At 42.7% G+C, this 13,116-nt stretch overlaps 1 protein-coding gene across 4 annotated transcripts in view; it reads left to right on the forward strand.

Annotated features, from left to right (window-relative positions):
- The first annotated feature begins 5,295 nt into the window (after positions 1-5,295).
- Positions 5,296-13,116, forward strand: part of LOC125747212 (potassium voltage-gated channel subfamily D member 3-like) — a 98,763-nt gene continuing 90,942 nt past the window's right edge. For 2 of the 4 annotated variants that reach the window (XM_049022140.1, XM_049022143.1), the window contains exons 1-2: positions 5,296-5,442; positions 6,485-7,655. In XM_049022140.1, the coding sequence (XP_048878097.1) occupies positions 6,553-7,655 (1,103 nt within the window). In that variant the 5' untranslated portion in view covers positions 5,296-5,442; positions 6,485-6,552. Of the gene's footprint in view, positions 5,603-6,484; positions 7,656-13,116 lie in introns of all 4 variants that reach the window. The other 2 variants (XM_049022142.1, XM_049022141.1) reach the window with 2 other exon arrangements.

A 13,116-nucleotide genomic window follows, 5' to 3' on the forward strand; every position in this document is an offset into this window, starting at 1 on the left:
CCACATTCCGCTAACAGGCCCTTTAAAAGAGCTCAGTTTTTAAAAGAACTGCAGACGTTTTATTAATGTATCCAGCTGGCAATTCTGTCATCTGTGATGGGGAAAAATACTCCTGCACTTATCTGAGAATGGATATTATATATGCGGGGGGAAAAGAAAAAAATTGCGCATTTCCTTGCGCATTTACCATGTGCAATTAACAATACATGCGATGCTCCAATGGCTTTTGCTACCAGTGCTGCAATTGTTCAGTAACATTCCAAGACACAAACACTAACACAAGCCGTGTTCTTCTCCTGTCCATGTCTTGAAAGGTTCCAAAGTCTCACCGAGAGTATGAAGCATGACATTTGGATCAATAATGGATGCCGGAATTTAGACCATGTTTTTCTGTAATCCATCATTAAATTGATAATCACACTGTGTATATGTTTATGGCTAATTGGATAACACATAAATGCAGTATCCAGGCAATTCATTTTCCTTTTACACTCTGTTCGGTATGTAGAATATTTAATATTCATAATATGATTAATCCAAATGCTATGTTCTAGGAGGAATGTATAAAGCAAGTTATCCAAGGCGAGGCTCTGGTTATATCTGCTTTCGCATAAAACTCCCCAGCCACTGATGGTGCCTTCCCCGTGAGACCTTCCCAGATTCTGTCAGCAGTCACACCTCCCCAGATCCCTGAAACGGCATATTTCGTGTACTATATATTGTGTTTATTCTGTATCGTAGTTGAATAAAATAACGGACATCCATTTTCAACATTATAATAAAAGGTGAAAGTGAAAATTTTCAAGGCTGAGTTTTACTTTCTTGGTGGGTCAAAAACGAATAACGACCCACCCCATCCTTACGCTAAAAGGTAATAAAGGCCAAATCACCTAATTAAAACTGTCCACACTTAGTAGCTTCATGCTTAATATATGCCACAGCAGCTTTCCCCCTTCCCAAAGTGACTAGATCTGGAGCTGCTCAATAGCACAAGGACATTCACACACCCACCAAGGTCACATCCTCCCATCCTGCCTCGTCCAATCGTTAGCTAGCATACTCTAGCACTAACGGTCAGAGAGCTGAGTCCTAATAGGCTGGAAGTGAAGCAAAAACTTGAATCACATGTCCCAAGCACTCTGTGTGCTTTGCTGCCATGCCTGATTGAGGGAGATGGGAATCGTTTTGGCAAGAAATGGATGCCCTACCTCTCTTGGCATTAAAGCAATAGGCTGGGAAATCTCCAATGAATTTATGGCAGTCAAACATATCAGCTGGCCCACAGTAGTGCTTTCTGGTGTCAAACCACTGTATTCTGTTTGGGGTTTTTAAGTGATGTCACTTCCTGAAAAATCTCATCACTGGCAAGTAAGCTGTCAAGGGGAACACTGAACTTTGTGGCAAAAAAAAATCACCAATCAAATTCCCCTCAATAGTAATCCAAAGGTTTTATGACCGCTTGATGTCCTTGATGGCTCAATTATAAAAACATACAAATGATAGAGCCAGTGACTATATGGAGCCAAGCTAATTTACATTGTCGGTGTGAGCTGGAAAAGTAGATTTTTTTGCTTGTAATGGCTATCTTGTCATGTATATTATAAATAGGTCCCCTTAAGAGATGTATTTTATTCAGTATATCTTTTAAATCACCAGCCTTAAATATCATGAATTTCAGCCTAAACTATGTAGTTGGAAGAATGCTAACATTATCCTTGTCACTTGAACCATTTTATGTTTCTGTATGTCATCCGCATATTAATTGATATTCATCTTCACACACAGTGTCACTAAGTTTAAATACTTATCCATATAAAAGACCATTGCTGTGTTTTTATGATACCATATATATATAAACATAGAATTCAGTTACATGTTTCAGTTTACACATTCTTTTTCTTTATTTTTTTCCCACAGGTACCTGTGTAATAAAAGATTGTGACTTTGAATCACGTGTGTGGATTCATGCAATGGTTTTCCAGGGCTGAGAAGAATTTTTGAGTGTAACATTGTTTATAATCATGGAAACGGGTAATAACTAAACACAAAATCAGGAGCATTTTTGGAAGACTCTACCATAGACCCAACAGAGTTATTTCTGTGGCAGTTCAGTGTGCTGCTCCATGGTTCTCTTGATTCTGTCAGGTCACAATCAGACTAACTGGTAAAATTTACATTAACTGAAGCCCAGTCCAAAAGAAATCAGGAATAAATATCATTATTGGCACAGTGGCTACATGTTTTGTGCAATTTTCTGCAGGGCTGTGTGCTTAATGATGTCCCCAGCTCTATGTGCTCATTTTCCTCCCACAAAGACGTGTCATTTATCCTTAAATATCACTTTGTGTGTGTGTGTGTGCGTGTGTGTGTGTGTGTGTGTGTGTGTGTGTGTGTACCCCTCAAAGAACTGTCATCCTATCCGGTATATATGCAGTGCTGTCTCTTTTTCCCACGGCTAACTCTAGATCACTGTGACCCTGACTGAAAAAGTGATTATTCAAAATGAATAACGAAATATCTGATATATTCATTGGTTCTGCTATTTAGTGCTTTATTGAGATTATATAAATTGGAATAAGCTTATGGGAAAAGACATCACAATAGTCTTCAAGGGTTTTACCCTGTCCTTAATTATAGCTTTACATTGTAAGATCGGAGCTATTGCCTCTAGAGGCCATTAAAGCCATTTCACAGACTAGAGAATTGTATTGCTACTGGCAACTAAAAATGATTGGGCTTTCTCACATCTTTTAAAGGCAGCAAATATGACACCTCGAGTGGGAGGCAGGGCATACAGTCGTGTCACGTTCCTGGGTAAGCTTTTTATTGGCCACCAGGGACACTTAGAACCTCCAGGCTTATCAGGGACTAATACTAGATCTAAATTTATAAGGAAATGTTATTCTAAGCTAATTCGGAAGATGAAGAAATATTTGGAGCCCCTGTATATCTGTGAAAAAAGGATATTTTAATCTGATGAAGCTGAAATTGTGGACATGAATGACATGCAACAAAAAAATAACCTTTATTAATTCAGTGTTTGACAAACTGAAGTCGATAATGTTGTTTGCCATCTTTCTTACTATGTTGCCTATTTTCACAACTGGATGCAGTGAAGAAATTTCAGGTTAGGCACCTTGCTCTAGGGTACTCAGCAGTTCCTCCAAATTAAACCTTCTGGTCAGGTTCCCTCTGACATACAACAAACAATTACAGAATAAGCCTGAAGCGTGGAGAGCTGACAGGATTCCTACCCAAAGCCAAAGGGCTTGAATGCAGCTGTAGTCTAACAACTGTCTTACTCACCCACTCATCCCCAAAGTGCACAGCACCAATGAAAGCATTTCATAGAAACCACAATATCTCAGTGTCATTACAAGGTGCAACTTTGGGCTGGATTGGTGTAATTAGCGTAGAACCACAAACAATGCATTGGACCCTTTCTAATAATATTATCAACTGTGATGCAATTCTCTAATTTGATGACATTTTCACACAAAGCAGCAAGCCACAAAACATTCACACAAAAAATGAAGTGTAATTGTACTTTAAAGTACTGTACGTTGGCTTGTGAGCTACAAGTTCATCTCTTTTTGTGATTAATAGGGCACAAAGCAGCTTTCAAACAAGGGGGAAAAAATCAGGGGCATCCCAGAAGTACTAAACTTTCACTTAGAGCAAAGATCTCCAAATCGTGGCTCCCATAGACAAGGTTAACAGTGAGGAGTATTATGGTGACAATCCTTGAACACACAACCACAGATGCATCAAGGACTAACACTTGGAAAAGTGGGTGACAGACATGACAATGGGTCATGAAAAACAAATAAAAAATAAACCAGTATTCAATTATTTCATATATAAATGACAAGATCTAATTGAATGGACCAGTCATTTAAAAATTCATAATTTAATAATTTGCTGTTTGTTTTTCTGACAAATACAAAAATGCTTTTTAGCATGACTCTCTGTAAGCAAACATTCATGGACTCTCATGCATGGTGAGAAGAATTATATTTGGTTTGATATTTGTTTCACATTATTTCACATTATTCATTTTATATTAAAACGAATGCATTGATTGTTACTCATAACCAGGTTTGCTGCTTAATTTTATCGTGTGTTTTACTCATAAAATGTACATCTCTTTCAAATCTAAACGTCCACTCATTTCGTTCAGTCTTGTACTGATCAGTTTAAGTACTCGGGTATGAAAACCGCCAAGAAGCCTTAAATAGAAGTCTTGCTTATGAAATACCATTGAGGACTGAGTGTACAGTGCGCGTCCCCGAGTATCGCCCCCTAAAGGAGTAGAATCCGGTTACTAAGCTCAGAGCTCGCAATTCCTATTCGCATTAATTTACAAGGCCAGGAGTTTACGAGCTTAGCAGGAACTCAGCATCCTAACCTTACGCACAAAGTTCCCTTTTCTACATATCTACACAAAAGTACACTTAACCTTGATTTTACCCTTACAGCATTGCTGTTCGGTAACAAAATGGAGATTACGCTTTGCTGTTATGGGGAATGTAAATCAAGGCAGCATGCTTACAGTATATGGTTTACTGGTGTTTCGGTTTAGTTTTTGACACGGACACACTTTTCGGGCATCCAGTGTAGATCCGTAACCTACACCACCTGTTCTGTAAAAAAAGATGTGGAAAAGCCAGGTATACATCCATATGCGTATCGCTTTTATATAAAATAAACTAGAAAATACATTTATTTACGGACTTTTAGCGAAAAATATAACACTCAGAATATAAAACACTCATTAAGAATTAGTTGCGTGGCAGGATATTTACAGTATCAGGCAGGCTGTTTACCTGGCTTCAGTCTCGATCTGCAAAGTCACATCAACCATCTCTTCAGTGAATTTATTATGAAACTTAAATTGGGAAACGTGACCAGATAAGCAGTATACGCGATGTCCATCTAAACAAGAAATTGAAAGTTACGCTGTTGGGTGCTATTTCAAATGTCTATTTTGATTTTCAATACTGGAAAAGAGCAAACCCACCAGATTTAAGAGGAAGTACCACTGCGATGTATTGCCCCATACGTTAAAGTGAGCAGACATTTCCTAATTGTGAAAAGCAATGCGCACAAGCGTTACGGTCTGTAGGGGAATAAAATTTAAAAAATGGAAGAGCGCATATCTGCGCAAGTGAGGGACTGAACGATAAGGAGAGAGAGAGAGAGAGAGAGAGAGAGAGAGAGAGAGAGAGAGAGAGAGCGAGAGAGAGAGAGAGAGAGAGAGAGAGCGAGAGAGAGAGAGAGAGAGAGAGAGAGAGAGAGAGAGGCTGAGCTACTCACTCCTGTCCATCATATCAGCATCCAGCAAGGTGTCATCACCAACTCAGCCTTTCTGGGTACCATTTACTACTGCATGGAGCCAACGGGATCAGGCTGTACAGCGAGGGAAGGCAAAGAGCATCTCATGTATGTATCAGAGGACTGCATATCTGACAGCCGCTCCTGATCGTTTGTGGATACCGCTTTTTAGCGCTCGCTACTTGTTTTCTCTTTCACTTGTCTTTTCTTTTCTTGTTTTATCAGCCGATGTGGAAGGTAGGTCGGTGCGATTGCCTTCGAATAAACGGCAAGTGTTTCATTTTTCTGCCAGTTTTATATATGAAAATTCAAGGCATGCATATTTTGCTTTTTCGTATACAATGTGATGAGATTCTGATCAGTCGTTCTAATAATATTAGTAAAGGTTTAACAAACGTGATTTTAAGTTTAGGGAATATATCCTCGTGAAGCGGCGATAGGTTAAACAGCGTGCGTAATTTGTCCTATAACACTTTGATTTTTGTTAATAATCGAGAATAAAAAGTTTAATTAACTGAAGTGTTTGAGTCATGCGTATTGCGCATAAATCGAAAAACTATGAAATACTAGTGCAGCGAATATACTGTGAAATACTGAGTAAAGTTTAATTATGCAACACGAGTGGCATTTTTCTCCCAGAGATATGCTTTTAGAGATATAGATAACAAAAATGACAGGTGGATTACCGGTACTGGTGCTAATTTAACTGTACAAGTGTGAAAATACTGGGCGCTAAAATGAACTTTTAGACACATTTAAAGTGGCGCATTTTTCTTCCTTTTTAAAATGAGCTTTATCGTGTACCTGAAAACTTAGGCATAAATGCGATTACGTTGTTATCACGGGCAACTAATCTACCCCAGTTAAAGGTCTGACACCGTTTTAATAGTGAGCAGTAAAAACTCACTGTGCTGTTCCAGTGCTACGCCAATATCTTCTGTTGTTCCACAGCAAGACCACGTAAATGGCATTGCAGTTAGCCATAACCCAAATGAGAAGGAGAGGGCTGGCTTTTAAGTGTATAATCCACCTTGTTGCTGAGATGCTTAATGATGTTAAAGGGGTGGATCTTGAATAAGGCAGAGTACAGGTAACCCCGATGGCTAGCAGTAATATATTGACTCTACCACATGTCCACCTCTATCCCTAGATGGTTATTAATTTGAAGGCAAGCTGGTTTTGAAAGGAGTGGACCTGCTCCCTGATCCCCGAGCCACCATGGCGGCTGGAGTGGCAGCATGGCTCCCTTTCGCTCGGGCCGCTGCCATTGGCTGGATGCCTGTGGCTAACTGCCCCATGCCCATCGCACCCAGGGACCAGAGCAAAAGGCAGGATGAGCTTATTGTCCTGAACGTCAGTGGGCGTCGCTTCCAGACCTGGAGGACAACTTTAGAACGCTACCCGGACACCTTGCTCGGCAGCTCGGAGAAGGAGTTCTTCTACAACGAAGAGACTAAGGAGTACTTCTTTGACCGTGACCCCGATGCCTTCCGCAGCGTCCTCAATTTCTACCGGACTGGCAAGCTTCACTACCCGCGACACGAGTGCATCTCAGCCTACGACGAGGAGCTTGCTTTCTTTGGTATCATCCCCGAGATCATTGGCGACTGCTGCTATGAAGAGTACAAAGACCGCAAGCGAGAGAATGCCGAGCGCCTCATGGACGACCAGGAGGAGAACAAGGACAGCAAGCTGCCCCACATGAACTTCCGTGAGACCATGTGGCGGGCATTTGAAAACCCCCACACCAGCACTATGGCCTTGGTCTTCTACTACGTCACGGGCTTCTTCATTGCCATCTCCGTCATCACCAACGTGGTGGAGACTGTGCCCTGTGGTTCCACCCCCAATCAGAAGGACGTGCCCTGTGGCGAGCGGTACACAGTGGCCTTCTTCTGCATGGACACGGCCTGCGTCATGATCTTCACCGTGGAGTACCTGATGCGGCTTTTTGCTGCACCCAGCCGCTACCGTTTCATGCGTAGCGTGATGAGCATCATCGACGTGGTGGCCATCCTGCCCTACTACATCGGCCTGATCATGACCAACAACGAAGACGTGAGCGGCGCGTTCGTCACGCTCAGGGTCTTCCGTGTTTTTCGGATCTTCAAATTCTCGCGCCACTCGCAGGGCCTGCGCATCCTGGGCTACACGCTGAAGAGCTGTGCCTCGGAGTTGGGCTTCCTGCTCTTCTCCCTCACCATGGCCATCATCATCTTCGCCACCGTCATGTTTTACGCAGAGAAGGGCTCCACCTCCAGCAAGTTCACCAGCATCCCTGCCTCCTTCTGGTACACCATTGTCACCATGACGACCCTTGGGTGAGTGGGTCCCCCCCTCCCAGCCCATTTTTCCATTCTCTGCACTCTGGTTTGTGTATTTTTGACTGCCTTGATCTAGAAGGGTGCGGCTTTTAGAGGAAAAGTAAGTCGCTACAACGCAGAATAACAAAAAAACTCATACAGAGATCACAGGACTTTTTCCCAATCCAACCAGAGTGTTTCAGTGAAAACTGGCTTAATTTGAGGTCTTCATTGTTCTCCTTTCTGCACAGATTAGTCCACCTCATAGTTTGTGATTTATTCCCAAATATATTGAACACAACAGGACTGCAGACATAAAAGAAACATTAAGTAAAGGATCACATCAGTGCATTGATAATAAGGAAATTTTGGGATACAATTATTAAGATGTACTTTACAAAGCTGGCTTCATTTATGAATGCTTTCTTAACAATATAAAGTATCAAAAATGCAGTAAAGCCATAATTATAAATGCTTTGTTGTGATGCAATGCGAGTTCTGCCCCCGCATCGCTGTTTATTGTTTTATTGATCTATAAATTCACAAACAGAAGCACATTAATTAACAGCAAAGTTTAGCATGCAGCTACGTTAATTACTGTCATGGGCATGACTCTCAGATTCTGATAAATGTCCCAGGCTATTGTGCTCCGTTCTGAAAGTCTATTTTAAGATGGATGGTGGTTTCAATTGTTTTCTGGTTTGTGTCTTTCCTTCGATAACAAAAGGTCACCTTCGGCAGCGGCGGAGTTTTTTCTCTCTTCCGAAGACATGGCACCTGTTGATTCTATCGTCATTTTCCAAAATTTAGCTCTGCCTACCGTTAGAGACACATCTTTTGTTTTTCATGACTCTCTCAGAAATAGGATAAGAGACCCCCCCCCCCACCATGTTATACAACAAATTTTCATAGCTTTGTTGTGTGTCCTTTATTTATCTGAGAGCTCTTTATACTAGCATGGTGTTTTAGCGACTTTGCATGCTGGCAGTGAGCCCCCCGATCTGAGTTAACAAGCGATGCCTCAGGAATGCACAGTGCCTTTGCCGTTCTCCTATCACGCTTCGGGGGAGTGGGAGTGGCTAGCTAAAAGTCCTGTTATGAAACCAGAGGCCTCCCTTCTCAAGTAAACTACCAGGCAGAAGTGGGTGTCAGCATGACTAATAGTGTGCGCTGCTGCATCTGCTGAGTAATGCAAACTTTCATGACACACTTAGCACTGTTTACCTCAGTGCGGCTGGCTTAATAAGGGCATGGGAGAGAGCTGGGGTTTCTGGGAGCTTGGAGGGTGGGGGGGAGGGGGGCGGGAGCAGGAGCAGGGGAGGAGGACCACCTTCCATTGTGAGTGTGGGCCCTCCATGAGCTTGGGGGAGGGATGAAGGTATACAGGGTAGAACCAATGCTTAGCATGTATTACTGTTCCACGAAATCCTGGCTGCCTCGAGCAAAAGGCCAAGACCCCAACAAGCATACAGGCTTTCAGAGTTTTGTACCCTGCTTTGTTTTGGGGCAGAAGTGCCAGGATCTCTGGACAAGCCTTTTTTTTCCTGCCACTTTGCGTTCGCATCATTTACCTGACTTATTTCCAGTCTGTGGACGTAAGCAAGGCCACCCAACAAAAAATTACCCAGAGCCGAGTTAATGGGGAAGTCATTGGTTAGTTTATCAATGTTCCATGCTCTGGCATCCCTAAGGACGCCACTACGTCCTAATGATTTGTTTTTATTTCCTGGCTGGCTCAAGTTAAATACAAACACGGGTCTATATTACCCCGTGTTTGTCTGCTTGGCATTATTTATGAGGTCTGACAGCAACTTCTGTCACGCTGAAATGCATGAACCCAGACGAACAATGCTCTTAATAGGATTTCTGTGTACAAATAAATGCTGTGCTCGTCTTAAGGGATTCTGCTCGGCTGGTAATCAAACCGGTGTATTCGTTTGAAGCATCTCGGTGCTGAGGTTTTGTAGGACATACTATAGGATCATAAGTATTACCTTATAAATCCGTGATTCATATTTGAGGGGGCTTGGCTGGATCTGAATTGCGCTACACTTGTGCACTTTTTTGGCCAAAGATCAGAGAGTGTGTCTTAGGGGAAGCAATTTATTGCTGGGTGACGTACATTGTTTGCATAAACAAAAAAAGCATTATCAGCCATTTTCCACACTGGAAATGGGTCTAGGGTGCTCACTTCATGTATGAGATAGAGATGACCTTCAAAGGAGGAATTTTGGGACAAGCCATCTTTTTGCTCATGACTGTGAGTTAAACGGATATAAAGGAAAGACAGACGCAAAATGGGATGGATGCCTTAATGAAATTCAGCCTACGGCTCAATTTTGAAAAAGAGGGTTTAGCATCAAAGCCGGTTTGACCTTTAGCTGCGGGAGGCACGCGGCGACCTTTAGACATTTACAGAGCTTTCTTTTCCCCCTTTTCCTACAAGGTAGCAAGAACTCAAAGCCAAGCAGCCACTCATGACCATCCTGTGAGTATTTAGCAGGTCAAGATAAGACCCATGTAGGGATTTCACCTCCTGCAATCCTGCGGTTTGGAAATGATTTGTGCCGATGGATATCGGAGGCAAGGACGGCTTCCTGAATTGTCAGAATCCCAGCCAATTCGGGAGGAAACTCACGAGGCGTTTTCGTGTTTTGCTTCCCATCCGTCCCGCTGTGGTGTGACAGCGGAGAGCAGCGAGACTCTAATACTGTGAGTAATCTGTTGTTGAAACAGTTCAACCTCAACAAGTAGGCAGAGCCGTACTGAGGAACAGCGTCGGAGCGATGCAGAAAGCCCAGACAGGAGAGAAGGCAGTGGAGTCTCTCACTGCTGTTCAGCAGGAGACTAACTCAAACCCAAAGCTTACCTGAAGGCACCTGTGCCATTTTTAGACATCACATCACTGTTTAATCTCCAAGTCTAACCCATTTCAGGTACTGCGATTGAAGTTTGCTCGTACCGAAGAGAGTAAATAGACTATTTCGTACTTCACCCTTCATACATGTGCACTTTGGCCGTTACATAAATTACAATAAATTGCAGCATATTGCCACTGAAATGACACAACATGGATCTTATTCATAGAAACGGTTACTCTCAGTAATGGGGTGCCTCTATCCCATTCAAAACTCTAACCTCAGCCATCGTATGCTTATAATTTCTGTAATAACACTGCTCTATCTTATTGCAAGTACGTTATTCATGCAAATATAATGACTGCACCCCTTATCTGCATTTTGGATGCTTTGACCTGAAGTGACCTGTAGTTAAATTGCATACATATATTTACGCAGATGGATACTTACATTCTTTACTTTATTTGTTGAAATATTTTGCCTCCAGGGTCCTTTTGGGTTTTATTCTTTATGTCATCAGTGGTGGTGTGTGAACCATAGAGAGAGGGAGGGGCTTGTTGGGGGACACGCCCCTCTCTTCATGAGTCATGAATTATTCATGAGTATAATAAAGCATGTTAATCAAGAGACTTTCTCTACTGTACATTTGAGTTAGAAAGTCATACAGGATCCCAGATAGAATCAGCCTCTTCCATACTGTTCGCCATTCAAGGAAAGCAGAGTGTTTTGCTGTTGTTCTTTCATGAAATTTGTCCTCCGGCTCTGAGGGCACAGAGTTAGATTCATGACTTTAAAACTAATTATTATCTCTTACATTATTTATTTTAATTACGAATGCAAAGGTAATTAATGCCAAATTAAAAGATTGCGGCGTGAAAATTAAAAGGTATTTTTCCCTCAGCGTGTTACAAGTCGGGAACATTACGGTCATCAATCATTCATGAATGTAACACTCGGAACGCAAACTCATTATTACGCTGCAATCCTGACGCTGTGCATTTTGCCATTACTGTTAGACGGAGGCGCACTAGAGGCAGCGGGCTAATTTGTCATCTTCTTAACATAAATCCTCGGGCATATTTAGGAAAACTATTCCTGTTGTCTACTCCAGAACAGGGTGCGACATTCCGTCTTGCCAGCCAGCATGTTAGGCGGCGGGTAAGACAGCAGATTACATGTATTTACCACTGCTGAATATGACGTCAGACAAACACAGTCAGAGGTCAAGTCCTAAGTCACAGGTAATATTGTGCCTATTCTGTGACTTCTTTCATTACAGTCTCTGCAAAGTGCCAGCAGGTACAAAATGAATGTTTACGGCAAACCGCACAACAAAATGAAGCCATTTGGGAATGTACTGCTCAGTTTGGTTATTTAAACAAGCAGCGTGAGCCGTGAAATAGCCTTCAGGTCTGGAAGTTCTGGTGAGCCTCTGTTAGATGGCCAGATTGTCCATAAAGCAGCTTCTTCCTGATTTATGTGCTATTAGGCGTACGAGCTGCTGATACAATTGATGCTAACGTTATCTGCGATGAGCAGTTGAACCTGGACCTCTTTGGGATTGAGTGAGATGGTCCGGCGCTCTGGGAGGAGTATTCAAAAATGGGGCCGCAAGGCCACAGGTGATGGAGCTCCTTCTGCGATTTCATTCAAAGTAGGTGATAAGTCATGGGAGGGGCCAGGGGCAGCCTCATTGGACGATGGATGTAATTACCATGGCTGGCTGAGTGTCTCAGACCCCGGGCTGCGTTTCACTCCCGTCGCCCGTCGGAATTGATGGAGGTGCCTGTACGCCGTTTTTTTTCCGCTCCTGATGAATTGCCGGCGTGTGTGTGGCCCATCGGGGCAAGAGAGCGCCTGGAGAGTTCACGGAGCACGCTCAGGCTTCCGGGGATTCGAACGGGGAGGCTCCTCCTTCATTAGCAGTTTCAGCCCTCTGACCTTTGACCCCCATGAAAGCTGCACAACAGTCACCCCACAGTATTCCCACTGCTGATCTGTATGCTTGAATACATACCTGCTGCATACATTTGTGAGCGATGTCTGTACAGTATGTGCTGTGGGCTGCTTGCTTTATTGCGAATTTATAAAGAGACACTCCTCGAAAAATAACACTCACATGGTTTATTCCCTTGGAATTAGCCAAGGTGTGTGCATCTCACACCTAGGATCAAAATCCTGGACTGAAACATATCACCTGTGCAGGAAACGTGTGGTAATAGACAGACAAATCACATTCATGCATTTCACTAATTGTGCAAAACAAACATCTTTAGAAAGCATGTGTTTGGTTTCAAAATGTGTATGATTTCCAGAGGGATTGATCTATCTGTCTATCTGTCTTCTGTAACTGCTTATTCAATACATGGCTTGATGAGCCGGGACTGCAGGCGAAATGGGACACTAGTCCATCACAGGACACACAGAATGTAGTGAAATCCATTAACCCAATCACACGCTTTTGAACTGCTGGATGAAGCCAGAGTAGCCAGAGGAAATCAACACAAACATACTCCACACATACACAAACATACGTGTGCACACAGACACACGCACCCACATACACTACTATGCTCATAACCCTAATTCTGACAACCTTAACCCCTACCCAGCCCTAAACT

Source organism: Brienomyrus brachyistius, chromosome 8 (genome assembly GCF_023856365.1).
Source record: "Brienomyrus brachyistius isolate T26 chromosome 8, BBRACH_0.4, whole genome shotgun sequence".
NCBI classification, from domain to species: Eukaryota; Metazoa; Chordata; class Actinopteri; order Osteoglossiformes; family Mormyridae; genus Brienomyrus; species Brienomyrus brachyistius.